The following is a 27,958-nucleotide window of genomic DNA, read 5'->3' on the forward strand; positions in this document are numbered from 1 at the left end:
GCTCCAAGCAGCCCAAGATACCGATTATTCCCACTTCTTGCCACAGGTCACGATTCTGTAATCCCACAGGATGCTAGGGTTCACCTGATTTATTTGACTTTACACTTTCAAACTACTCCCTACAATTACACCTTAAGCCCCATGAGTGTCACTACGTATTGTGTTCTATTGCAACATTAGGTGCATGAGTAATTAGTGGAATGTCCATTAGCCTATTACGTAAATTGACACAGGCGTGATCTTATAAATTGAATTTCTAATTTTCCAATGAGTCTTTCGAAGACAGGAACACATAATCAATAGGCCTTTAACGATGGTTGCCTGGTTGGCCGATACCAAATGAACTCTGTGCGACACTTAAAAAACACAAGTGATGAGAACATTGTTTTTCTTAAACCCTGACTTCCTTCCAGTCACCCTCGATTAGCGGTAACTGCATCCACGAACAGTTACTTTCCGATAGGAGAACCACAACACTAGAGAACAAGAACCTCATCCATGGACTCCGGCTGAAAACCATCCTCGACGCCAGCTCTCGGACACACTGTCCTATAAATCCCACGAGGCTGTAAATTACGCTGGCCTCAAACAGAGGCCACGGTGCCTCCTGTGCCCGGGGATGACAAACAGCTCCTTCAGGCGTGCGGATGCCGACTGACATTGAGCCTACCCCGACACAGTTTGTTCCCCTGCAGCCTTCAGAACACACAAGACATTGTGCCTTTACCCGACTCTTCCTGTGTGGGAAACAAAATCAAATAAGTTCTCTCGCAATAACGTTTGAGAAACAAGCAGACTTTTTTTGGTCTGTTTATTTCAGGTGTATGGTGGAGCATTCAACAGCAGTTTAAGAGGTTGCAGGTTCAAATACAGACACCCTCTCCCATCTTTACGTTACATCTGCCTGCTGAATATCTTTCTCTAGATAGATTGTACTTGACCTACCCTCAGTCAACCGACAGACACAGCTACTATTGTATGACGAATCATTACAGTAAAGGAGTAAACATGTGATCAATGTGCTTCTTCTTGTCTTTGGGCTGGGTCAGGCCAGGGCACTTGTCGACATCACAAGCAATGTTTTCCCAAATTCAACAACCTGTTTGCTCTCTGAACTGGCTTATATTGGTTGTGTCACATAATTTGAAACAAGTGAAATCAATTTTGAGTGGTTGTGTTTAATCAATGACATGTTTTCTCTATTTGTATTTGATTGTTGCCACTTGTGTTTACCAGTATGGATGACATGATGTGCATTAGGGGTGCAGAATTTGTTTTGAGAATGAGAATGTGTTTAGAGTTTTGCTGAAAAGTCAAAGTGAGATCTGCAAATTGTGTTATACTATGTGAAATGGTTTACAGTAAGGCAGTGGTTCTCAACCCTGGTCCTGAAGTACCCCATGCCCTGCATGTTTTAGATGTTTCCCTGTTCCAACACACCTGATTCAAATGAATGGTCGTTAGCAGGCTTCTGCATAACTAGATAACGACCCATGTTATAGTGCTCTGTAATAAAACAGATTAATTTACATTACTTTATGGAAATCATGCCTCATTACAGAGTTGTGGTATAAATCATTTTCAACATTCTGAAATGAAAAGGCACAATGAAGAGATGAGATAGAGCACCACAACATTTTTTATGTGGAATTAAAGTTGGACTTACAGGAGAGAGAGAGAGAGGGACAAAGAGAGAGAGAGAGAGAGACAGAGAGAGAGGGACACAGAGAGAGAGACTTAAAGAGAGAGAGAGAGAGCAGTTAAACAGCAATCCTAGGTTTATTTAAAGATAATTACATTATTAAATAGAAAGGTATAATCAATCTACCATGCATTAGTCCTGCTGATTCTCCTTGTGTAATCTATATCAATGTTCTACACAGCCTGCCTGATCTCTCAAACCTACAAAAACATTCCATGGATCCATAGAAGGAATACATTTTATTTCTAAATAAACATGTTCCATTTGTATTGCTGATCCGTATTTATCTTTGTAAATCTCCTGTTTCACAACTTGATTCTGTTAAATAGATTGTGTTCCAACCAAACTGTGTCACTCCCATTGTGAATAAGGTGATACATTTCAGAGATCTGAAAATAGCAGATTTTTCCAACAGAGAGGGGTGAGAATTGAATGGTCTGGCAGCGTACTATGATGGAGGTGGAGAGAACAAGATATTATTGATCCCAGGAAGAAGTTAGATTTGATGCCAGATCCTCTGACACATGGCAGATATTATCAGCTGCTGACTGATGTTTCTTGGCACAGTGAAATTAAAAGCTCATTCCATTTAGCACCTGAGAAGTCTGAAGGGGTTATCAGTCTAATCTTATAATTTGCTTCCTTGCTGGAGTCTGCAGGCCTGGTGGTTGTTAATGGTTTTCTGGTGCATGTTAAGACAAAACGATTTATAAAATTAGAGAATAACTTGACGGATGTTTCACAAGAGAATGCTTACATTAGACGTCATTTGCGCAAATTGAATTCATGATTCATTTAAATGATTCACGAGTCAATGAACAGAGCTTTGCAAAAGTGTTAATGGGAAAAACGGGAAAAACAAGGAAAGGGTGACATTGGCTTCCTCGTTTCTCAGACCCCACCCTGCTGTTCACCCTTTCCTGTATTCACCGTCACTTCGTCCCCCCATAAGCTGTGGAAGTCTGGACCAATCTGCCTGTCGCCTTCTGCAATTCATTTAACACTTCCACAGGGAAATGTCCTTTTCCTGCTGCACATGGTCCCTTTATGCGGAAATTTACTAAAGGAGAACTCATCAGCCACAATGCAATGCAGCGCCTCTCTCTCAGGGAAGTCATTAACCAGCCTAGTAATTTACAATCAGGGCAGGCGCTGTGGAGAAGGCTTGCAAAGGGCCAAGGAAGCCTCAGACACAGGGAACAAAGTAACACCATAGGGATTTCTAAACAAACAATAGCTTTCTCACAATAGCATGACTAGTTTGTTTATGTAATGATAATTTAGCCTCAAGATGAATGGACTAAAGCATATATTCCTCGAATCCTCAATAGCCTTGAATTGTTGCTGTAGGATAAGATAAAGGTTTGGCCACTCATTCTGTGACAATGATCTTAACTGCTCCCCCTTCTTCAATTCCCCTGTGAGACATGGAAATGTCCTGGCCTTTCAAGGAATGACACAGGCTTATAGCATTGACCCCCTTGCGCCAAAGACAAACACATATTTCAGAAAGGAAGAGAAACCTCTTACCATGACATACAGTGTCTACTCCCTAAATATTTGAAAAATATTTTCCAATGACAATGATGGAATAGTATTTTCAGATTACATATCTTTTACTATCAACTGATTCAATTTAGAGTTTCAATCCAAAACACAATACCAAAAATAACGTAAGATGGATGATCCATATGTAAAATCAATCCTAGTAAAACATTTAAAAAAACGTTCAAACTTTATGGCACATTGAATAGATAAGAAATCACAAAGGGAATATATCTGGTAAGTCTTTAACCAGGTGATTTATGACTGTGAAAATATACCAGGCGCTTCGGTCCAAATCATTGCTGAGATGACATTGTAAAAGATGGTAGAGAACACATTGTATATCATTTAAAGAGAGGGAATCATCTATCAGTCTAAGAATGTCAACTGAGACTGAGAATAACCATCATCAAACACAGTCTTCTGGGCTTTTGTATATGTTAGTGTGGAGGAAAACTGATTGCGTTTTCGCAATCACCAAACTGTAAAGAGAACCTTCCGGAGTCATATTTAAGTCTCTACACAATTTTTCCTCTGATTCATCAACACAGAGATAAGAAGTTTATAAATGTGAACATTTAAATCAAACACTGTTCAGTCAATCAGATTGAACTCCTCCCTCCATTCCCATTCCATATAATTTGATAGGGTCCTTGGGTGTTTCTGTTTTGAGTATGTGCACTGAAAACAGTATGAGGCGTGAGGTATATGGTCCTTTTCATCCAAATAGTAAACTATTAAAATAATAATAAAACCCCACTGTTACAGTCAGCTCATCCATGCCTTCCGGTTGGCATGGAAACCGTGTTCCGTGGCTTACAGTGAACGACGGAGATGCCAACCTGCCCTGTGCTAATCAGCAGTATTGTCCTTAAGTCTTCCACCTCCTCTTCATAGTAACTTCCAGCGCCTGTTTCCAGCAGCACCACCGTGCTGTGAGCCATGGTTAGTTTGCCTGTACCTCGATGACCTTGGGGCCTCTCTCCGGATTATTAGTTCTTATTGTAGCTTGAGAAGACTCTGTTCAGTCATTCCCAGAACCATCGCTATACTATAAGCTTGAGAGGAATTTGAAGGGAAAAAGCTCTGGGTTGCATGCGATGGCCGTTGGCATTTAGAGACCTTCATGGATATAGATCCATAATTCTTTAAGGATTATATTGCAGATTCCAAATGTTCAAGTTTCAAAGTTCCACTAAAGATTTTAAGGCCAGGAAAGTCCCTCTAAAAAGACCAAACTAGTTTGTCTTTCATGTCTGCTTCATGTTCAACGACAATCGCTAAGTGGGTTGAACTGTCCTTTTCCTGACCAGTGCAGATATTAATGACAATAGCAGATGTACTGTGACCTTGACTCAGGCCCAACATAAACAAACAACACAAGAATATTCGCACAAGTCTTCTCTATGAACAGCAACAATAAAATGTAATGGAAGAACACTTGTAACTCAAAACTCAATGACCTCAGTCTGACCTCACTGGTTATGTTCCTTCTCTTATTATCCTTTAATAGATCCTCTAAATGTAGAGTTACGTAGAAAGTGTGGATGTCCATCAGTGTTATAAAAATCCTAATGTGGTTGTGCCCTTTAAAGGAATAAGATTGTATTGTACACTCGTCATAACAAACTCTACAAACACACATGACAGAACATGCTTTATCTGCAGACATAATACAGTCCACATCAATGCAATGAGAACCACATTATTCCTGGTCATTGATATCAACTTGCTGGCGTCAGCAACTGTTTAATCTAAGAAAAACGTATTGTATTGCCTGAGGGCATAATAGATGGATTTGGGTTGACAGGATATTTTCCTACTCTCCCCGTGACCTCTGGCCTCACTTTCTGAAACTGAGGAAAATTACCCATGCCTTTGCTGAGATCTTGGACAGTGGACAAAGGTGGGACAGATGCAGTTGGTCGAATGGTCAGTGTGTTATTTGAATTTCAAGCCTACAAAAGTAAACTGAATTTTACAGATTTAAAGATGCTAAGCCGGATGTGTCAAATGCTTACAATTTAGAGAATACTCTGGCTGTCTTTATGTTGATAGAGCTATCTTATGTTTCAGACATGATCAACCATAAAAACTAATCATGGAAAAAAATCCAATTAAATAATTTCCAGGAATCAGACATTGTGCTTCTGTATACCAGTTACAACATGTGACTTTCTCATCACTATCTATAGACAGAGTGTATAATAGGACAATATTTCATAAGACTATGATTTGGGTCATTGTTATCTTTGTAAAACACCATATCAGTTTGTAATTTCACAGCAGGAACCTGACAACTGACTCAAAGAGATTAACACTGTTTAATATTGACTGAATTATGTACCCTTCAGTCATTTGTGGTCGCTTTGATTACTTTGTTCAGACCAAACAAAAGATTTTGTCAGCCATCGAGCTTACTTGGGGAAGGAGTTGTTGTGGGTGTAGACAGGGTCCTGGGATAAGCATTCGGATCATAATAATAAAACTGACAAAACCTACATATTAGTTTTCAAACATATTTGAAAGTGAAGACAATGACACAATAGGAAAAACAGTGATCAATAATACCATGGTTTATGGTGTCAAGCATCCAGGGAATTTAAGCAACTGAACACATCAGTTCCGGGGTTTTTTATAGCGTCAAATGTACACCCCGTGTCAGAACACGCAGTATGTAAAAGTGCTTCTGTCGAAGATGAATGATGTCATAAACGAAGGCCTTGATGAAACTGAAAAAGTAGGGCAGGATCTCACTCTTTATGAGCCTGTGCAGTACTCGTAATATGAAGCTATGGAAAAACCCCGTTGTCTGAACAAGCTGATTAGATATGTCTAATATTAGAGGTCTTGCTTTTGTTTGACAGCTCAGCGAAGATAAGTACAGACAGCGTTTGCAACTGTAAAACTGAAGCATGGTACGACATCTGTCCCGCTGTGACACAAGGACAGCTGCTCCAAAACAAATTCAGATATACAATGAATGACGATAAAAAAAAACACCTCTGCTACGCTAATCCACAAGGATGGCAAGGCTTTCTCTACAAGGTCTCACAACAAGACCTTTATGATATTATTATATGTGACATATAATAAAGGTCATAGTATAAATCACATGGTAGCACATGGTTGAGTCATTTATGACTTGGCCTAAGTCATAAACACTGTAGGTAACCAGCAAATATGTACATGGATGGTCTAGGCCCAAGCATGTCACTGTTAATGATGTTTCTGTGTAACAGTTCTAGGATAATTGTGTCTTGAGCTCTAAAATGTCATATTTTTTCTTTGGCCAACAGATGGTAAATAAAGAGATTAATCAAACTGTTCATGTTTAATGTAGAAATAGTGTCCTCTTCTGGTCAACAGGGGAGCACAGTGCGACGTTTACTGCCCTTTGAGGGGAAAAATAGGAAAGAGGATAACGAAATATAATAGTAACTTTCAAGATTATTACAATGAGTTTTGTGTACGCTGCTTAACAAAGCTGTCTAGCCAATGACAACTTCAGAAAACATAAACAAATACCACCAATACCCTGTAATTTAGGGTGGCAAACACATTAAGCTAGTTTAATCATCAGTTATATATACTACTATTTGTTCTGGTAGGCCTACTTGGAGGACGTCCGAGACGATCAGGTCATATACCCTTTGAAAGAGAAATATGCGCAAATAACGTATTTTGGGCGGATGTGATCTCACACTGAATGGGCGTATGTATGTGGTACCAGCTGGTGAAAACAAGACGTAAACACAGGTTATTTATTATTGTGTAGTACAGTACCAACAACGTTTCTCACAATCAAGACAAATAGTTCGCTGTAAATCGAACGCGTTTGTCGTTGATCTTGAACGTACTTCTAAACCGGTCCGACTTAAATATCGGTCGGTGGTTTCTTCGATAACCTTTCGTTGTTTATAGTCGACTTGTGTGTGACTTCCAAAGTTAGCTTTCGTTTATTAGCTGGCTAACTTGTTAGCTCTAGCTATCTATATAGAGTAAAGCAGCCTGTTTGAAACCAGCTCAACTAGTCTAGCTACTCTTTAGGAATCTATCAAGATCTAGGCGTCCTACGTGGTAGGTCGTACATCTCAGTATAATGTTTATTTTCCTATCCTACCTCTTACTCAGCAGCTTGCAGTTCGGTGCGTTGTGAGTTCTAAATGCATGGGCATATAGTTGTTAAGATAAACTTGTTAATGTAAGGTTTCCTTTCCAAACCACCGAATGTAAACCCCATAGGGACGTCAGTGTATTTGACCAGGCGTAGTATCCAGTAATGTGAGGTAGAAAGATTGTCCTATAATGGCTGATGATGGGAAGCTGAGCACGATGGGTGGACCTGCCGGCTCATCAAGCAACTGTGGCCGTCAGACCTACCGTAGTAGTGTCCACTCTCGCAGTCTCTTGGACGGCCTGCTTGCCTTAAGGCAGAACGGTATCCTATTTGACGTGGTGCTACTGGTAGAGGGCAAGCCCATCAAAGCCCATCGCATTCTCCTGGCAGCATCATGTGACTACTTCCGGTAGGCTCGCTGCCACCCACCTGCCTACCTGACATTTCCTTCTCAGATAAATTTGAAAGTGACTCTGGGTGTGTTGCTGACCAGACCATGCATTCATGTTCTACAGAGGCATGTTTGCCGGAGGCCTCAGAGAGACTCAACAGACCGACATCCCAGTACACGGCGTGACGTTCGTGGCCATGACAAAGCTTCTGGACTTCATCTACACGTCTGAGCTGGAGCTTGACTTGGAGAACGTGCAGGAGGTCCTGTGTGCCGCTACTCTCATGCAGGTATCTTCTCAGCAGCCTTCTAGCTTTCATAGGTATCCAATGTTAAATGAAATGTAGAACCATGAAATTAACTTTACTATACCGCAAAAGGAAATCCAAGCGTTTGGGTAACTCTGGAGGTTATGGCTCGTAGCCTGTGACCTGTGACCCTTCCCCCGACCTCACTTCCTGGTTCCTTTCATAGATCGAAGACGTGATTGGCTTCTGCTGTGACTTCCTCTTCTCCTGGTTGGATGACAGCAACATCCTGGAGGTGGACAGGCTGGCGGACATTTACAGCCTGCAACAGCTGGGGGCCAAGGTGCACTCATACATCCTCCGCAACATCCAGACCTTCTCTCGCACCGAGGTGTACCGCCAGCTGCCTCCAGAGAAGGTGTTCACCGTGCTGTGCAGCAACGAGCTGGAGGTAGCCTCGGAGAACGAGGTGTACGAGGCGGCTCTGCACTACCACTACAGCCCGGAGCAGGTGGAGACAGACCAGGTGTGCTTGCAGGTAAGTCCGTCCTGTCTTACCTACCTGATCCCCTCTCCTCTCTGGGCCACCCTTGCCCCTCTCCTCCCTGGGCCACTTTGATCCCCTCTCCTACCTGGGCCACCCTGATCCCCTCTCCTACCTGGGCCACCCTGATCCCCTCTCCTACCTGGGCCACCCTGATCCCCTCTCCTACCTGGGCCACCCTGATCCCCTCTCCTCCCTGGGCCACCCTGATCCCCTCTCCTACCTGGGCCACCCTGATCCCCTCTCCTCCCTGGGCCACCCTGATCCCCTCTCCTACCTGGGCCACCCTGATCCCCTCTCCTCCCTGGGCCACCCTGATCCCCTCTCCTACCTGGGCCACCCTGATCCCCTCTCCTACCTGGGCCACCCTGATCCCCTCTCCTACCTGGGCCACCCTGATCCCCTCTCCTACCTGGGCCACCCTGATCCCCTCTCTTACCTGGGCCACCCTGATCCCCTCTCCTCTCTGGGCCACCCTGATCCCCTCTCCTACCTGGGCCACCCTGATCCCCTCTCCTCCCTGGGCCACCCTGATCCCCTCTCCTACCTGGGCCACCCTGATCCCCTCTCCTACCTGGGCCACCCTGATCCCCTCTCCTCCCTGGGCCACCCTGATCCCCTCTCCATCCCCGCAGGACGATCTGAAGATGCTGGAGGCAGTGCGTTTCTGCCTGATGGAGGAGCAGGTGTTGCAGAGGCTCTCGGGCCGGCTGAACGACTGTCCCCTCAAGGAGTCCGTGACGGCCGCCCTGCGCTACCACGAGCAGGAGGTGTGGCAGCCGGTCCTCCAGGGCCCCCTCACCCAGCCCCGCTCCAGCTTCCACTGCCTCCTGGCCTTCGGCGGCATGTTCTCCTCTGACTCCCTCACCGAAAGCGAAGACCTGTTCCAGGTTTACCACCCCAGCTGGTGCGAGTGGAGGTCCCTTGCAGCGGCCCAGGCCCCTCGCATGTCCAACCAGGGCATCGCCGTGCTCAACAACTTTGTCTATCTCATCGGAGGCGACAAAAACACAGGTGGTTTCCGGGCGGAGACTCGCTGCTGGAGGTAGGACCACAAGACCGGTACAGACAGGTTTTAATGTGATCTAGATAGACAGAGAGAGGTCCACCTGTTATTTACATTACATTTAGTCATTTAGCAGACGCTCTTATCCAGAGCGACTTACAGGAAGTACAGGGACATTCCCTCCGAGGCAACTAGGGTGAAGTGCCTTGCCCAAGGACACAATGTCATCACGGCCGGGGATCAAACCAGCAACCTTCTGATTAGTAGCCCAATTCCCTAACCACTCAGCCATCTGACTATTTAGTCGCTCTGTTTTCATAGGCTTCTGGAATAATCCACACATGACTGTTTTAACTGGTAGAGGACCCTGTATAGCACTGAAACACACTGTGAAACAGATGTTATTTACGTTTCTGTCATGTCTGCGATAGGAGGACAGCCATCTATACACAAACACATCTTTTGATCTGAAGAGATGCTCTGTGGTTGCGCCTGATTAGATTTGACCTTTAATTGGCTCTGAAATCTGCTTACCGCTGATTGAATTTGACCGCCGAAGAAAGTGATCTCATCTCTGGACGACACCGTGTCCTCCCCTCAGATACGACCCACGCCACAACAAATGGTGCTCCATCAAACCCCTGCTGCAGCAGCACGCCGACCACTGCGTGTGTGTGGCCGGGGGACACATCTACGCCATCGGCGGACGCGACTACAGCAGCGAGCTGGAGAGCGTGGAGCGCTACGACCCCCACACCAACACCTGGGAGTACGTGGCCGCCCTCCGGAAAGAGGTATGTGAGAGGTCAACCGCTGCGATCCTTTAAAAACATTTGGAAATAATCCACATGCAGTACTGCCGCCGTCCACTAGAGTGTGCTACATTACCACTTAATTGCCGGGGCAGCGCCAGTCCTTTTTAGGACAAATGTGAGAGGCACAGCAGTGATGTGTGAAATGTGTCATGTAGACAAACAACCAGACCACCATATGTTAGGTCGATTGCAGTGTTTTGATGACGAATGCTGTCACCCTCACTTTCGGCTGCCTCTGTGGATTAGAGAGTGATTGAGTCTGACTGCGTCTGAGCGTGTCTGCTTGATCTGTCTGTAGGTGTACGCCCACGCTGGCGCTGTGGTGGACGACAGGATCTATATAACTTGCGGGCGGAGGGGCTCGGGCTACCTGAAGGAGACCCACTGCTACGACCCGCTGGCCAATCAGTGGACGGCGTGCGCGGAGGGCCCTGTGGAGAGGGCGTGGCACGGCATGGCAGCGGCCAAGGGCCGGGCCTACGTCATCGGAGGCAGCAACGATGAACATGGCTACCGGAGAGACGTCCTCAAGGTATCGTGGCCTAGCCCTGCTTCTCTGCACTGTTGTACTGTAGCAGACGCTTTTATCCAAGCGAACATGAGGGGTGTGAATCAACACGCCATCCACAACCCTGTCAGTCTCAGTTCATAGATGTCAAATGATTCATACAGCTGACTTTTTAAAATCCAAAACGATGCACAGGAGGGGGGTTTAATAACCGACCTTGGGGTCTGGAGGACTTAAGATGTTTACATTTAGCAGACGCTCTTATCCAGAGCTTACAGTAAATACAGGACATTTCCCAATGCAAGTAGGCTGAAGTGCCTTGCCCAAAGACACAACGTCATTATGCACGGTCCGGGAATCGAACCGGCAACCTTCTAATTGAATAGCCCGATTCCCTAACCACTCAGCCATCTGACTGTTAATCTAACCCCCTCCAGGTGGCAAGCTACAGCCCCGGGGCTAACTCCTGGTCCGTGGTGAGCCCGCTCCAGTCGGGCCACGGCGAGCCTGGCGTGGCCGTGTTGGACAGCCGCATCTACGTCCTGGGAGGGCGCTCCCACAACCGCGGCAACCGCATGAAGTACGTCCACGTGTACGACGTGGACGAAGATCTGTGGGAGAGCGGCACGGCGTTCGAGGACCGCGTGTCGGGCCTGGCGGCATGCGTGGCCCTCCTCCCCCACCACGTCATCAACCAGGCCAAGAACTGGGAGCAGCGCACCAAGGCATCCTGGGAAGAGGTGGACCTGGACAACTCGGAGGAGTCCACGGACTACGAGGACTGACGACCCCCCCCGCGCGGAGGTGATGGGGTGAGGCTGGCCGGCGGTAACGCTGGTCTCTCCCTAGGAGTCTGAGGGGTCCTCAGAGCGTCAGGGTGTTCTGTGTGTTAGCATGTGACGGTAGGTTTGGGATGCTTGTTTGTTTTGTTTTTTTTCTTCATGAACTGGGGAGTTTGGGATGCTTGTTTTTTTTTTTTTTTTTTCGGGGGGTTTTTCTTCATGGACTGGGGAGGGGAGGATGCATTCTGCCCCTGAGCTGAGAACAGAAGTTTTTTTTTTTGGAAGCATATAGAAAACCAGAACAGTTTTGTTGCTTGAAGAGAAATCCTGATAACGATGCACTGCTCTTTCATGTAGGCGTTGTCACCTTGCTCAAATGAGATACAGCGCTGGTATTGGCTATGCAAGAAACGCTTTTTTTGTTACAGGTTGGTATCCTTTTAATACATTTTATTTTGTTTTAGTGTGTGATCTATTTGTTTTGACTGGCAACAAAAAATAATATTCTTTTCCTGTATTTTGATTTGTTGTTTTAACAATTCATTAATATTGTTTAGGCGTGATGTTATATTTCATGTTGCAATACAAAAAAAAGTTTTTAATGCTTAGCATTCAAGCCTTGATCAATAATTTGATTGTCCAGCTTTGAAGTAATAATGTTTGTTAACTGATGTAAGTTGGCCTGGCAACTCCCGGCCAACTTACCAATCCTGGTCCTAAAACATGCAGGAGAGCGGCCCTCAAGGACCAGGATTGGAGAACCCTGCTTTAAGATGATCTCATGCACTTTGGAGGGTTCGTCCGTCAGTGCCTTGTTTAATCATTCACATCGACAAGCAAAAACATTTGCTTTTCTTTGTTCTTGGTGGTGTGCCTCCTTTATCATGAAAGAACGGTGATTTGTAATGTAGAAAAGAGTGTTGCAGGAGTTTGAGATCTTTTGTATGATGCGGTTTGAAACATGGCAGCAGTTTGTGTTTGAACAGTGGACAGTGTCTCACCAGACGTATCTGGAAAAAAGATAAGACTCTGTACCGCAAATCACAAGTAACAATGACCACTGTTTACAATACACCTATAAGACGTACTATGTCTCTAATAAAGAACATTATAATACTTTTGATTCTGAGTTTTTCGTGATTTACCTACTGAATGAACTGCCAATCATTCAGGTTCACTCCCTGTGCAATGCTTTCAAGTCACTTACAACACAAATATTTACCTTTTGCGTGAGTCATACGTTCTATTACTGTCAAAGAGATTGTTGACAGTTTCTTTAGTTACTATATTCTAATCCGAAGGGAAATACGTACACAGTATCCAAAATAGGCACAACATTAATTTTCATTTCTACAATAAATTACAAAGTAGGCTGTACTAACTGACATCTTTAATCCCGACACAATAAAAGTGTCTCTCTAAATTTAACATTTCGAAAATTGTGCTATCCTTTGACTCCTTGTCTTTCAGATAAAAGGGTATTTAGAGACCTTACAATAACAAATAGATTGTTGAAATGGATTGCTTTTTTCTTTACAAGGGCTAATTTACTTCCTCAATTGGCTTTGAGTGACATGACATAGGTCGATGCCCGAGTGGGCTCTGGTGGCTGTGATTGGCTGCTGTTGTCTCACGGTGTTAGTCCCGCCCTGTCTCCAGAGGTTCCTCTCCATTTGGTGCTTTAGACCCTTGACTTTATGAAGCTTGACGGCTGCTTCACCCTCTCAGTCTGTTTCATCTTCAGCCCCTCTTCAACCCCTCGTCGGTGCCCCCCTCTTCGTTTCACACTGCTGTGCCAGTCCCCAGAGCGTCGTTCAGGGAGGTCACCCTCTTCTGCTACACACGCCGGTTGGACAGCCTGCCATGTTTTCATAGTGTCAGTGAATAGAACCTATTCATTTCAACACCAGAGATTCCCAGAGGGACTGTCAAGACATTTGTGCTGCACTTAACATCGCTAACAAGTCCTCTCAGGCTCTAAAGTGCTGGTCGATGTGGCACTCTTAGCTATACGTTATTGGAGCAATTAAAAATACAAAAGAAAAAATACACAATTTACCCAATGGAGCAGTCTTCGAAAGCTGATTCACAAATCTATGGTACGAGGGTCTTGGGGCTTTCTGTAAGTGTTTCGGTTCGGTTCGGTTCTACATCGACAGAACCCACCAGTCAGTCACAGATGGATGCCGGGGGAGGAGGGGGGGAGGATGAGGGGGGAGGGAGGAGGGGGGAGGGAGGAGAGGGGGAGGGTTAGGGGTGAAAGACAAGGGCACGTGAGAGGCGACCTCCAAGGAGTTAGGAAGAGCTCTGCGCTTCGAGAAGGGTTCTGCTGACCATTTGACGAGACGCGTCTGTCAGGGGAGGAAGAGGGCCGGGCCGTCACACCTCCAAGCACACAACTCTCCTGAGAGCACTGCCTTCTGGGCTGTTGGCACTAATGGCGAACTTTGGAGAGCCGTTCATTTGCATTTTATGCCGCCTGATGCACCCAAACTGTAATAGCAGGTCATTGTTAGATTTCCTCATTTCTATGTTCCTTGGAGATGGTTTATTAACAATCTGCTTGCTAGATGTATTTAAATGGTGTTAGATGAGATTTTAATGGAGATTTAACGTTCTTCCATCAGACATTTGTTGTTTTTAGCTCAAGTTCTTCCATCTCTGTTGTTTTCTCTCAGCTAAACGTCTTTCCGGAAGCCATCAGCTGAGAGCACAGAAGGTGGCTATGATTCCAGGCCGTGACTGTGGGGCTTGAGATGAAATGAGAAACGAGAAACAGCAAAACGAATAATCATTTCAAATCATCTCCCGGGGAACTCACTTTCATTTGATCTCTTCCAGGACGCCGAGTCCTGAGCTATGTGTGATTGGCCCGGATTGCAACTTCATTACCTCGGCCTCATTTGACGTCTCAGTCCCCTGACTTCTAATAATGAGAAATGACTGGGATGAGTCACCTGTGACATGACTCACCGAGCTTTATCAATAGGCTGTACAGGTCTGCCCCCCCCCCCCCCCCCCCCCCCCCCAGCACCCTCACTTTTAGACTGAGTAAACAATTGTTCATATTGGCCTCATCAACAGGGTCCGAAAGGGCAGGAAAGAATGAGATTTGGCTCGCTAATGTTCAGACTGACTAATGAATTGAGCCGCCTATATCCTCATTGTCCCTCGACACGACCCCATCCCCCCATCCCCTCCCTCCTCCCCCCGTGACCTTTATGACAGTCATTAGTAGTTTCCATCCACCAAGGGGGGCAATGAAGACCTCTCTGTGTTTTTTAATGGTGAAAAGGAACTGAGTAGGCGTTCTCCCCCCCACACATTTTCCTGCTGTTTACCGCTCGTTGAGGGAGAGAAAGATGGCCAGGGCAGGGTTTATAACTCTGGTGTGTAAACCCAGCATGCCGGCTGTCTCTTTGGGCCAGGGGCACAAAGACTGGGGTCTTTAATGCATGCTGGGCTTGTGGAAGCAAGAGTGTGGTCCTCGTTAGATCAACAAAGACAAAATATAAACAAACAACACTGCAGGAAGTTGTTTTTTTGTTGTTGTTGTTGTAGGAATCTCTCCATTGAACTGTAGCCACGGATACAGACAGGTAAGTCTGTTCATGTTAACTTCAAGAAAATGATATCTACGAGAAAGCCTTCAAAATCAGTTTCTTTTATTATGTCATTTCTTTATATACAGATCACATCACAATTTCATAAAAGCAATTTGTCACACCAAATTATTATTTTGTTTTTTTTTACAAAAATAATATTTACGACCAGCAGGAGATGAAATCCTAAAACAATATAAATAGACAATTCAACAAACACACATCGGATTGTGAGCAGTAACGGTACAGCACAGACGAACGAATCTCTCAGGAAGACGAAACCGGCTCCAAGATCTCCTCGCTCCTCTCACTTCTCTCTGTCTCTCTCTCTCTCTCTCTCTCTCTCTCTCTCTCTCTCTAGTGTCTGTCTCCCCAGTCGGGCCTGGGCATGCATCATTCTCACGCAGCAGCAGTGAACACGGCAGAGCCAACAGTCGTCTACTAGGCCTGGTTAGAAGCGAGGGGTGGGGGGGCATTCATCAAGTCTCTGTCGGCACTCTCCCTCAGCCAGGAGAACCGCTCACCAGCAGGAGTAGGAGAAGAGAGGGTACTGACTCCACTCCGCCACGTTGCCATGGTGATAGCCGTGGTGGACAGCCGGCGTGGTGTAGTCGGTGGGCAGGTGGTGAGGAGGAGGAGGAGGGGGGTACTGGGCGGGACCGGGGCCACTCCACTGGCCCAGGGACTGCTCGGCGCTGTAGGGGGTGTAAATATGGTGACCCAGGACCCCCCCGGGTTTGGCTGTCTGGGCCATGCCCATGTTGAGGACCCCAGCATAGTCCTGGTGGGCTGGGGGGGGCTGCGGGACGCAGGGAGAGGGCCCCTGCTCCGCCGGGGGCTTGGAGGCCTCATGCTCGGGGACCGTGGCCACGTCGTGGATCCTGGACTCGAAGCTGGAGCGTACGGATCCTCCGCCGCTGCTGCTGCCGACGCTGGAGGGCGGAGACGGAGATTTGCCGTGCTCGTGGAACCTGCCGGAATAAAGAGAAGGGGGGGGGGGGGGGGGGGGTCAGTCTGTGCGTCGACGACAACAACAACAATGTCGGGGAGTTGTCTTCTTCACGTAGAGATTGTCCCTGAGATGCGGTGCTTCACCTGTAGGGCTGGTACGATGCCGGGGCTGGGACCAGCTGCTCCGTGTTGTACATGTCCCTGGTGTCTGCGCCCGCCGGGGACTCTGTTCGTCCGCCGTGAGCGTGTCCCCTCTCGGAGGCCCAGGGGGAGTAACGCTCCTCCTTCACCTCACCCTCCTTCCTCTCGGACGGCTCGGCCTCCTCCTCCTCGAAGCCGTCGTAGGACGACTGGCGGAAGTCTGCGCAAACACACACACGGTGTCAGGCCGACTCGAGTACGAAAGAGATGGAACTTTGCGAGATAGAGAGTGATGATCGTTGAGAGAGAGATGCTAGAAATTTGGAGGGATTCAGTACCTGGAGGACTGTCCTCGTCACTGTCTTTGCTCTGTGTGTTTGGCTTCTTCGACTTCTTCTCCGAGCAAGCTGGGTTTCTACTCGCACGTCTGCGGAGGGAAGCACAGCGGGGGTTTTTTTTACACCAAATGATCAGAATCAACAACATCGAACTGCAATCCATGTGAAAAGTATGGAAACCGGACATACCTTTTAGAATTGGTTCCTTCATCTCTAAAGCCCTTTGCAAAGGGGTTGTGGTCAATCTTCAGTTTGGTTATCTGTCCAGAAACATTTATTTTTAAAACACCTATTTATACCTAAAACATGGGAGGCAGAATGTCAGTGCCACAGTGTCTGGTCGGCGGTGGGTGAGACTGACCTTGGTGTTCTGGTAAGCAGTGACGGCGGTGAAGGAAGTCTCCGGAAAGATGAAGGTCTGGAAGACGCTCCAGCGAACACTGAACAGGTCGTCGGCCTGGACGATGTGGAACCGAGGGTGATAGCAGTGCATGGAATGCAAAATGATCTGGAAGAGACACGGTTGGCCGCGTTTAACGGTCGGATCAACAATCACAGTCTGAACCAAAATGCTTCTGTGATCTCTCAGGAGGAGAGGGTCTGTTCAGCCTGACCATAGCATATTTATTTCTTAGCAGTGTAACTACTACTTATGATTACAAAGTAGAACATAAATTCCCCACTGTTCCCCATCTCTACATCTAGCTAAGTGTGATAATCTAAGTTTTTAGATTTTAAATTTAGTTGGACTTTCTTCTCATATAAATGGCTTATCTAATATCTTAAATCTTAATTGAAAAAATCTCAAGTGAAATGTTCTTGCCACTCTGGCATCCAAATGTACTTGTATGAAGCTTAAGCAAAACGAATATTTTTGCATTTCACTTCGACAGGTTATTTTTGCATAGCACGAGTATCCGCGTGTGTCCACTTACATGGCCGTGCTGGTCCAGGGTGTTGTTGGTGAGCTTCAGCTTGAGGAAGGACACGGGTTGTTTCATCCAGTGGCTCCCGGGGGCCGGGGAATCTGGGTGCAGGTACGTCCTACAGGGCGGCTGAGGCTCCGCCTTCCCTGCTACTTCCCACTTCTCCTTGTTCCACTGCAGACAGAGAGACAGTCACAATACACCCACATAATCCTTAACACGTTATTCATCAATACATTCTCGATGAATAAACCTGTATCGCCATTGAGGCATTCAGGCACTTATTTTTTCTTTTTTTTTATCCAAAGGGAAGTGCAAACAGTGCCTACAGAAAGGCCAGAAGGAAATCAACGATTATATGTGCACAGTTCCAGTTTGTAACAGTATTTTGGTGGATAGAGTCTATCCTGCAGAGGTGAGAACCAGGGAAGCCCTTGGCTTCAGTTCCCAGAGAGCCAAAGAAGACGGATTGGAGAGCGGTGGTTTGGCTTATACCACCCACAGAGAGAGAGAGGAGGGCCAGTACAGTGGGTCCTCAGCAGGGGATAGGAAAACCAGGAAGAGATAACAGCCTTTGATGTCCAACGTCAGGGAGGTGATAGAGAGGCTAGTGTGGCTGGACCTCACCTGCTGTAGACTAATGTCAGGATCTTACATGGCAGTCTGGGGGGGGGGGGGGTTCTATGGTTGGGTTTTGCTACTAGAGGTTTGAGCAGAGGGGTGAGATGTGTCTTACCTTATATCTAAAGCCATCTTCGGGTACCATGTCCACCAATAAGATGTATTTGGCGCAAGGAATCAGACCAGACAAGCTGATCTTACAGTGAGGGAACATTCTCCTGAAAAATACAAGAGTGAGATCAGTATCCAAAACTTTTAATTACCAGGATATTTTCCATTTAATAAATGATAAATTATCAGTAAACAGTAAAGATATATTTTTGTGATTGCCTTACCTGCCGGGTTTGGTAATGATCATCTCGGTTCCTATTTCACTGAAAGACTTCCAGAGCTCTGAGTGCTCCAGGCTCATCCTGATGTTGCCTTGGAGATAAGCATCCTGTCCCCCAGTCAAGGGGGGCTGGGCTGGGCCGCTGTAGTTGGGCTTCATGTCTAAGAGTTCAGAGGTTGGTTCAGATGAATCGAGCCAAAACAATCAGACGATAAATTATTGTGAAGACATATTTTTGGTTGTCGAGTCGATTGGCCTTCAGCAAAATAAGTGCTTGGAGGAACAGAAGTGTATATATATACTTACACCAATGATACAGATCAGGTTTGTCATGAAGGAAAAAACACTCACCTCTAAGAGATTGCATTTCTCAGGTTTCACTGGTAGCACAACAGCTGTGCTGCCAAACTATCATGAATCAGCAAACTGGTCCAATGTTATCCAGAGGTCAATTTGGCTCACAATCCTTAAATCCTGCACATCTGTGGAGATCAATCAGTATATTCCAATGAAGTACGATGGCATGAGCGGTAAGTCCAAAGGAGAGCTAACAACTGTGTCCTGAGACGTCTGCAGAGTTGCAGGGATGGGGTGTTCCTGGTCTTTAAGGGGAGCCCAGAGGTGGGAGGGGCTTGGAGGGCCATTCCCAGGCTTTGAAGTGCCACAATGCTGAGTCAGGGTCCTGCTGTGATTGGAGGGTGACAGAAATCAAAGGGACTTAACAGAGCCTTGATACCGTCCCCACAGGAAGAGGGATGAGGAAATGCATCTTTATTAACTGCTAAGAGACTTTTAAACAAATATGGACAGGAGTCCCTGTTGGAGATCAGGGTCTCTGTCTGCACCAAATTCTGCGTAAATATAATTCACACTGATGTAACCGCACACAGAAAAACACACTTAGTGTCCTCTTGCAATCTGGTTAATCACCCATCATCATTCAGTTAATACAACCACTGGAACAATAGAAACTTTTTCAGCTACAAGTTATATGCGGTTTACTAAATCAAAAAATATATAGATACAAGGTATCACAGATCGGCTTCCTTTTATATTACCTCGGATAATTGCCTACATGTTTTCTTCATTTTGTCATAATAATTTTGACCAAACTATTTACACAATATTTACATTTAGTCATTTAGCAGACGCTGTTATCCAGAGCGACTTACAGTAAGTATAGGGACATTCCCCCCGAGGCAAGTAGGGTGAAGTGCCTTGCCCAAGGACACAACGTCATTTGGCAGAGCCGGAAATTGAACCAGCAACCTTCTGATTACTTGCCCAATTCCCTAACCGCTCAGCCATCTGACTCCCAATATTCCCTTCATTTGTGTTCCATGCCTTTTTGCATTTGGTCAGACACTGATCGGTGGGTGGGTCATACTGCGTTAACCTATAATTGCGTGATAACATCCAGTGTTGCTCCAGGTAATTCTTCACCTGGGGCCATCCAGAGACAGTGGTTACAGTTTGGGGGGTGGGGTTGTGTATTGGGGTGTCTAGACAGGACAATGCTTCAATAGATAATCTCATTAGGCTTGTTTCCCCTGCAGGCTCCTGTTTCTGCATGCGGGCAGAGTGGTGTATGGGTGAGCAATTAACAGCCAGTTAGCACCACAGGCCCAAGACTCCACTGTCTGAAAGAGACCAGAGGGCCAGAGAAAAAAAAAGTCCAGGCAACAACCCTACCAAGCCTGTCCTCCCACCATCGCCATCCAGTCAAATCCACAGGCGTCCAAAGGCCCAGTCCCAGCTTATATCATTTGCTGTTACCACAGGCTTCACATATGCTAAACACAAACCTTCTCAGTTGTCCTCACTTCCTACAGCACTTACATGAACTGAAACACCCTCGACGGGTCTACAGCAATACACTTCCTTCCACGACAGTGTCCATTGAATGTGCCGTCTATCAGTCTTTTGACAGAACATGGCAAAAAGCTTTACATTCAATGTCCCTTTATATGCGGATGTCTACTGCATACAGTCCCTTGATGTCTACACTGTTTTCACAGTGAGAGAGAGGCACATAACCTGTGTCAGGCCTCGAGAATACTGAATACATGTTTCAGTTTCTCAAAGGGTCTCATTAGAATTACGTGCAATCTAAAGCTACAATGTGGACCATACTTAAAGTTCAACAATTGATTGATAAACACATCCTATTTCCATAGATGAGTGCAGGTCCTTGTAAAGGCCTGGCACTTACATAAACGTCCGGAGATGTTTACAACTTGAAAGCCTAGCCTGTGAGAATATTGACTGGCTGGTTTAAAGAGCCCATGTTGAGGTGATGTACTATTACTATGCCATTAGTGAAGTAGGAGCAAAGACCTGGGGAGTCATTTTGGCTTTTAAAACTGCAGGATCTCATATTAATTCGAGCCGTCTATTGTGGAGCTGGGAACTGATGTAGATTTTAACTGCTTCTTCCAGCAGTCGCCCAGCATGCAGACCCACCCTGATGGCAGCTCTCTGGGATGGAGGAAGTGTTGTGTGGTTTCATCCTCTTCACGTGAAAGCGAGTGTTTGTCGAGGAGTTATTAATCACAGGTTCAGTGTTGCTCTCCTCACTTTGCACTTTTGAGGTCTCTGGCACAACAAGAGACAACCAGCCACCCAGCACTCACTGTCCCAGAACATGAACACTAGGAAGCTTCCAGCTTTTTTTCTGGTGGTGTTTATTAGTGGGTGTATTTCAGGTAATGGATGAGGAACCAATTTGGAAGTTGTGAGTTCAGTCTGTCACCATGGTTTAAAGGCTTAGAGAGAAGTTGAATGTGTGTGTGTGTGTATGTGTGTGTGTCAACGCCACAGAGATAAGGTGTACATTTCAGCAGCATCAGTGTCACTCCCATTACACAGTGAAAATGGAGGTGGCAGGTGTGATGTGTCGCTGTACGTGGCTGAGGACACGGACCTGTCTGAGCAGGCGAATGTCTGCCGTCATACTTTACAGCTGCTGTCTGGGGAAACAGACCCGGGGAACACATTTCCTATATTCCAGTCTGCAGACAGGCTAATGCAAAAGAGACAAAACAAAAATAACAAACCCACAAACTCAGTCGCTTCTTTTCAGCAATGCACTTTAGCAAAGATTTTAGGTTTTATCGTGCGCCAATACAGTTTTTAAGACAATGGTTAAATTCTCGATTTAACAAGGCAGAGATGTCACTACTTCAAGACCCCGCAGACGTATGACACAGACATGGCTCTGCTGAAAGGGAGAGAGCGGAGGGTCTTCTCCCTCTACACCCAGCCCAGCCTCTCTCTCTCTCTCCAGCCCACTGCAGATCCAACAGCCCTGGACCTGGCCACTGATCACCTCTAGCACTGTGATGCTTTACCTCCCAGGTGTCAGTCCCTGGCCATTTGCTTTAACTGCGCAGATCTCCTCCTGCTCAATCGCTAACAGCTGCCAATACACAGGCAGGCCTTAGGATCAGACGGCTGTCCTACAGCCTAGTAAAGAGCCCCCGGAGTGGCTCGACGTGAAATCTCACACCTTTCCCTCACATTAGCCATGCAACATGGCCTTTTGATGCCTTAATTGGCCACTTTGAGGGGCTTGCAGAAGTAGCGGACACTGTAGGGAGACAAACTGGTCTCTGGCTGGACCTTGACAAGAACCTCAGTCCTCTACAAGCCAAACGCGACACGACTTTACCTGATAAGCAAAGTCGCAAAAAGTGAAAGCAAGCAAAGTTTTCTCCATGAAAGAGAACAAACCCACTTTGTCTATTACAGGGAACACAGCGCATTATGGATTTATTTTGGGATAGGATTGGATTTTTCATTTCAGCATGAGAAGACATTTTGTTTTAATCAATGCCAACAAAGAGATATTTTTTATTATACTTCTATGCACAGCAAAATATAGGAGAACAGCCTTGAGGAAAACCTAACTTCCCTTGCTAACTCTGGGGGACATGAATCAAACTAGGGGACGGGGAGCACACATTTGCTCCACTTCATAAGAAAACAAACCTCACATTTAGCTTGCCTGGCAAAGGGGCAAATGACACATTCACAGCACTTCATAAGAATCTGCTGGAAATCGCTAATGAAGGCTAATGACTTCCCTGGCGTCAGAGACTTCACACCAGTGTACAAGCCCCTCGTCAAAAACACCAAGGAGTAACGGGGTGGTCTGTCGCAGCTCAGAGAGGAAAACATGATTGGGACCTAGAGATCGGAGAAAAACTAAACATCTAAAATGCTTGTTACTTTTGATAAAGGGTGACCAGAGAGAATGGTCTACAGAATATACTGTAGCTCTTCACTGAGGCCTTAACTAGCAAACAAAAAAAAGAAGACCTTCAATCCAGACCAAGTTGGAGGTTGAAGTTCAAACTTTGAAAAACATAAAAAAAATAAAAGAAAAATAATGTATAGGCTGTGTATGGTTCAACAAGTGCTTGTAAAATGTATAATAAAAGCCATGGGACCAGGTGAGTTTGTCAAATATATTTTTTGGTTTGTGACATCTTTATTATAGTGAAAACAACAATAACCCTTCCCAGAAGACCTGAGATAAAGGTCAGAGGTCACGACAAGCACCCTGAACCCAGTGTGTCTCCTTAGCCATGATGTGTCCCAAAAAGCTCAGCTGAAGAATACAAAACAGTATCTTACACCCAAAAATACAAACATCTATTTAGGGGCAGTCAAGCAAGTATTTTGTTTGCGAGATGCCCCTTCAGTATTCTTTTTTTACATTTCAGTTATGCTTTTTAAAAAGTGTAGTTTTTGCAAAACATACAACGACATCATTCTTTTTCTAGAAAACGATCTGTAAAAACATTCCCCCGTCTTTCTCTGAGTTCAGTACAATTCCGTTTTTTTTCCTACCAAAACGGATCCATAAGAAAGGCACATGTCTCAAATCAGGAGTGTCCGCGCTCTTCACTTTAATACCACTGAAATCAGAAAACCAACCGTTTCACGAGCTGCAATTTGATCTATATTCCAAACTGACTGGAATGCAGCCTCCTTGAGGAGTTTCCTTGTTGGAAAAAAGAAAGTTGTAGTACGATATGTACACATGCTATATCATATGAGACCGAGTCATGCTGGTGAAGGATTACTTCCTGGTTGAAGACCAAACCTCCTTAGCTACACATTCACCAAGAAAAAAAAAACAAGACGAAATATCACAACACATAAATAACCAAAAGTGAGTACAAAAACAGAAAACAAAAATAAATCAGCCGGTAAGAGACATGTTGAAAGTGTAAACGTATCCAATCTGCTACTAGTTATGAGACTGCAGGTGTTTGTCCAAGTGCAGAGCTCTGAGGGGCTCCAAGACAAGTCCTGTGTGCAGCTCCACATTCTCAGTTAGTGTCCACCGGACCCCCCCCCCCCACACACACACACACACACGTCCTTTTGAACGTGAGCTTGTTGCGTAGGTGAGTCTCGTGCCTGCGGGAACAGCAGTCATGCTGATTGGCTGCTGAGCTGTTAATTGGGACGTAGCTATAGCCGCTACAACCACAAGGCGGGCCAGATCTCAGCCCGCCAAAAAGATGCATAAACTGATAGAAATAAGATTCATTTCCTATGCACAAAGCATAGTCATGGGTTTGGCGGCACCGCAGACACATATTCTGCATAGTGAACTTCATTTGGACAACATAGTTTGAAGTGAAATCCTACTATAACTCCCTCTCTTGTTTTTTTTCTTTGAGGAAATATTCTAGTGAATTTTTGTTGTCTGGCAAGTGTGCTCCGTATGAATGTGGCTTTGTAAACCTGTTACTGTTAAACTAAGTACAGCCCAGGGACACAGCGTTGACTTGTTCAACCACACACACAACAGTGGGAAGATGACCCACACGGATCACTCCAGAATGTCCTCCTCGCTCTGTTTGTGAATACACAGTCGAAGATAGAAAGACAACTGCGGCCACACACAGAGACAAACAAGCTGCAGTGGTGGTCCGTTCGGTGGGAGCCGGACCCACTGGAGAAGCTTGAGGAAGTCAGGGTCCAGCTGAAGGTAGAGGCCTGGCCCAGGCCCTGGCTGCCCCAGAGTCCCATAGCTCTGAGCAAGGGACCAGGAGAAACCCAAGGAACCAAGCTGCCTAGCATCTCAGACGTCCATGTAATCGTCCTCCTCCTCCTCCTCGGACTCGCTCTCCAGGGAGGACTCCTGGCTGGAGGTCTCCTGCACCTCCAGGGCCGGCTGGCTCAGGGTCTCCTTCTTCACCGTGGCGGCGGACTGGGATGACAGGATGACGTTCTGGAGGGAAAACAAGGGAGGGCAGTATCTCTGAGGAGGGAGGGAAGGAGAGAGAGTGAAGTGAGAGAGAGAGAGCGAGAGCGAGAAGAGACAGTGAGAGTGAGAAGAGAGTGAGCGAGCGAGCAAGAGAGAGTGTGAGTGAAAGAGCGAGCGAGCAAGAGAGAGAAAAGAGAGAGAGAGATAGTGAGTGTGAGCGAGCAGGACAGAGAGTGAGAGACAGTGTGTGAGAGAGAGAGTGAGAGAGAGAGACAGAGTGTGTGTGAGAGAGAGAGACACCCGTCAGTAGAGTGTACCTTGAGCCTCTGCTTGGTTTCCTCTGAGATGCTGCCCTTGGGGGACAGCAGGGTGGGAGTGGGGGGCGTGACGGTGATCTCTGGGGGGAACTTGGTGACGGTGGAGGGGATGAAGAGCTTTGGCATGTTGGCGGGGATGCGAGAACGGATGCGACTGGGGTCAGACAGCCTGGACAGATCACTGCCTCCGTACAGCTGCTGGTCTGGAGAGAGAGAGAGAGAGAGATGGAGAGACAGAGGAGTCAACAGGCATCGTCTCCAAGATACACCCCAAAAATCTAAACACTGCATGTTGCATTGCGGTCAAACAGTCAAAGCTTGGATTTCCTTTGGGCTGGCTGAAGGGAGCAGACCTGAGCTGGGCGCGTGCTGACCAGGGTGGGGCTGTGTGGAGCTGCAGGTGGGGGGCTCCTCGGGACGCCAGGCCCCGCCCTCCTGCCCGGGGGGACACACGCTGGCCAGCTTCATCTTGTGGCACAGGTGAGACTCCTGCTGTCGGTACGACAGGCCCTCTGGGAGCTGGTCACGCTCTCCTGGGACCACGCCAGAGAAGGGCAGGACACACACACACACACACACACACACACACACACACACACACACACACACACACACACACACACACACACACACACACACACACACACACACACACACACACACACACACACACACACACACACACACACACACACACACACACACACACACACACACACACACACACACACACACACACCACTTAGATTGCCAGATATCACTCTGAGATCAAACCACATACAGTAGTATCAGAGGAGAATAACAGGTCATCCATTGCCAGCAGGGGTTTTAAAAGACGGCTTTGTTCCCAAATAAAGACTTATCAAAATACCCCAAAACAAAATCATTCAAATGCAAACCCTGCAACAGACAGTACATAATTCCCCTTATCTGACTGTCAGGTGTTCCAGCAAAGACAGGAGTCCAGGTAGCAGTGTGCTTCTCTGACTGATGGGAAATACAATCCCTCTCCCCACGACCTCTTCATCCAGGTTGCCAGGGAAACCATTGGCCTAGTCGATTTCAGAGCAGTCTCAGAGCGTCGCCTTGAACACTCGCCACCCTTTCCAGTGTGTTTATATCACAGGGCCCTGCTGTGTTCGCGCAAATACCAGAGTAAGCGAGAGGCGTTTCCCCCCTGACGTGGGATAACAAGCGGTTCGATCTTACATTTACATTTAGCAGACGCTCTTATCCAGAGCGACCTCCAGTATGTAGACATATTCCCCCCGAGGCAAGTAGGGTGAAGTGCCTTGCCCAAGGACACAACGTCATATGGCACAGCCGGGAATAGAACCGGCAACCGTCTGATTACTAGCCTGGGATTACTAGTCCGTTTCCCTAACCTCTCAGCCACCTGACGCGATCTTTGCAACGACCGTCTCCAGCTCCCAGGTGGTGAGTCGGATGAACGTGACACGGACATGAGTAACGTGTGACTTCAAAGATATACTGTTCAACTGGAAAGGACGGAGTGAACCAGGTCATGGTTGAGAGTTGACTGTGTTTAAGTGAACTGAGAGAGGCCTAGCCTGCCCCCTGCTGGCTGTGTGGTGGCAGTACAGGACAGAGGCCAGGGCAACCTGCCCTCTAGAACAGCCTGCCATGACAGCAGCACTGACACACACACACACACACACACACACTTCCTCCTCCGACTGCCTCTGCTGAGAACATAACGAATATGCTTTCTAAAAAGGTGCTCCCTCAAGATTTCTAGCTCTCCGCTTAATTTAAAGCAGCCTATTTGTTTGATATTGCAAGAGTTTAAGTCCTGCACCTTTAGTATAGTTAGACCACATATTTAGGTTTTAAGATTCCTATGTGTTTCATGTTTTTACTTCCTGCCAAAGTAAATTCCTTGTCTGTGCAAACTCTCATTGCAAATAAAACCCTTTCTGATTCTGACATTGCTCGACTGCTTTTCATGACCCAGAGTGTGGAAAAAAGCGACTGACCTGAGTGTGGAAGGAGGGAAGCGACTGACCTGAGTGTGGAAGGAGGGAAGCGACTGACCTGAGTGTGGAATTAGGGAAGCGACTGACCTGAGTGTGGAAGGAGGGAAGCGACTGACCTGAGTGTGGAAGGAGGGAAGCGACTGACCTGAGTGTGGAAGGAGGGAAGCGACTGACCTGAGTGTGGAAGGAGGGAAGCGACTGACCTGAGTGTGGAAGGAGGGTAGCGACTGACCTGAGTGTGGAAGGAGGGAAGCGACTGACCTGAGTCTGGAAGGAGGGAAGCGACTGACCTGAGTGTGGAAGGAGGGAAGCGACTGACCTGAGTGTGGAAGGAGGGAAGCGACTGACCTGAGTGTGGAAGGAAGGAAGCGACTGACCTGAGTGTGGAAGGAGGGAAGCGACTGACCTGAGTGTGGAAGGAGGGAAGCGACTGACCTGAGTGTGGAAGGAAGGCCATGGCCGCTGCAGAGAGGCTGACCGTGGGCCTCCGAGGCTGGGGCTGCTCGTGGCCTCCGAAGGGGGCAGGTCTGGGGGTCTTTCCCAGCGGCTCGTAGCCCACTTTGGCTAGGCTGTCCTGGGAGGGCAGGGGGGGGCAGGGGGCGTGACTGAGGAGGACCGGCGTGGGCAGCGAGGCTGGGAAGAAGAGGTCTCGGTGCTCCTTGGCGTACTTGGGTGTTGTGGGCGTCTCACCGGCAGACTGGGAATGAAGAGAACGAGAGAAATGCAGAGACAGAGAGGAGAGATAGTTGCTTAAGAAGGTAGAGAAGCTGACGATTGGGCGACCCGCGGAACTCTGTCTCTTTAAGGGAACACAGTGGAACCCTGTCTCTGTAAGGGAACACAGTGG

At 46.9% G+C, this 27,958-nt stretch overlaps 3 protein-coding genes across 7 annotated transcripts in view; 1 reads left to right on the plus strand and 2 right to left on the minus strand.

Annotated features, from left to right (window-relative positions):
• Positions 1 to 6,947: 6,947 nt before the first annotated feature.
• klhl22 (kelch-like family member 22) lies at positions 6,948 to 12,784 on the plus strand. Of its 2 annotated transcripts, XM_084695162.1 has the most exons (8): positions 6,948 to 7,327; positions 7,493 to 7,776; positions 7,883 to 8,048; positions 8,233 to 8,544; positions 9,186 to 9,595; positions 10,158 to 10,350; positions 10,670 to 10,903; positions 11,317 to 12,784. In XM_084695162.1, the coding sequence occupies exons 2-8, from the start codon at positions 7,556 to 7,558 to the stop codon at positions 11,662 to 11,664; spliced, it is 1,884 nt and encodes a 627-aa protein (XP_084551288.1). In that variant the 5' UTR covers positions 6,948 to 7,327; positions 7,493 to 7,555; the 3' UTR covers positions 11,665 to 12,784. The 2 variants fall into 2 exon arrangements, with proteins under 2 accessions (XP_084551288.1, XP_084551287.1); XM_084695161.1 differs by having other exon boundaries at positions 6,948 to 7,776.
• Positions 12,785 to 15,339: 2,555 nt separating this feature from the next.
• Positions 15,340 to 18,730, minus strand: tbx16 (T-box transcription factor 16). Its single transcript, XM_084695334.1, has 8 exons — positions 18,576 to 18,730; positions 18,356 to 18,458; positions 17,629 to 17,793; positions 17,055 to 17,201; positions 16,883 to 16,953; positions 16,694 to 16,782; positions 16,359 to 16,575; positions 15,340 to 16,234 (listed from the first exon to the last, which is right to left on the minus strand). Exons 1-8 carry the CDS (start codon positions 18,728 to 18,730, stop codon positions 15,784 to 15,786), a joined length of 1,398 nt encoding a protein of 465 aa, XP_084551460.1. The 3' UTR covers positions 15,340 to 15,783.
• A 4,296-nt stretch (positions 18,731 to 23,026) lies between these two features.
• The window catches only part of cabin1 (calcineurin binding protein 1), a 36,848-nt gene continuing 31,916 nt past the window's right edge, over positions 23,027 to 27,958 (minus strand). The window contains exons 35-38 of one of the 4 annotated variants that reach the window (XM_084694549.1): positions 27,547 to 27,808; positions 25,489 to 25,647; positions 25,115 to 25,317; positions 23,027 to 24,821 (exon numbers count right to left, since the gene is read on the minus strand). In XM_084694549.1, the coding sequence (XP_084550675.1) occupies positions 24,672 to 24,821; positions 25,115 to 25,317; positions 25,489 to 25,647; positions 27,547 to 27,808 (774 nt within the window). In that variant the 3' untranslated portion in view covers positions 23,027 to 24,671. Of the gene's footprint in view, positions 24,852 to 25,114; positions 25,318 to 25,467; positions 25,648 to 27,546; positions 27,809 to 27,958 lie in introns of all 4 variants that reach the window. The other 3 variants (XM_084694547.1, XM_084694548.1, XM_084694546.1) reach the window with 3 other exon arrangements.

The sequence above is a fragment of the Hypomesus nipponensis genome, chromosome 28 (assembly GCF_054491055.1).
Source record: "Hypomesus nipponensis isolate SF chromosome 28, ASM5449105v1, whole genome shotgun sequence".
NCBI lineage: Eukaryota > Metazoa > Chordata > Actinopteri > Osmeriformes > Osmeridae > Hypomesus > Hypomesus nipponensis.

Excerpts from the sequence above, each read along its gene's own strand:
- klhl22 (XM_084695161.1), top strand. The coding sequence starts at position 7,556 with ATGGCTGATGATGGGAAGCTGAGCACGATGGGTGGACCTGCCGGCTCA. Across the intron at positions 7,777-7,882 it reads GCATCATGTGACTACTTCCG|AGGCATGTTTGCCGGAGGCC; the intron begins GTAGGCTCGCTG and ends CATGTTCTACAG. Across the intron at positions 9,596-10,157 it reads GCGGAGACTCGCTGCTGGAG|ATACGACCCACGCCACAACA; the intron begins GTAGGACCACAA and ends TCCTCCCCTCAG.
- tbx16 (XM_084695334.1), bottom strand. The coding sequence starts at position 18,730 with ATGAAGCCCAACTACAGCGGCCCAGCCCAGCCCCCCTTGACTGGGGGA. Across the intron at positions 17,794-18,355 it reads AAGATGGCTTTAGATATAAG|TGGAACAAGGAGAAGTGGGA; the intron begins GTAAGACACATC and ends CTCTGTCTGCAG. Across the intron at positions 16,954-17,054 it reads CTGCTTACCAGAACACCAAG|ATAACCAAACTGAAGATTGA; the intron begins GTCAGTCTCACC and ends GTTTCTGGACAG.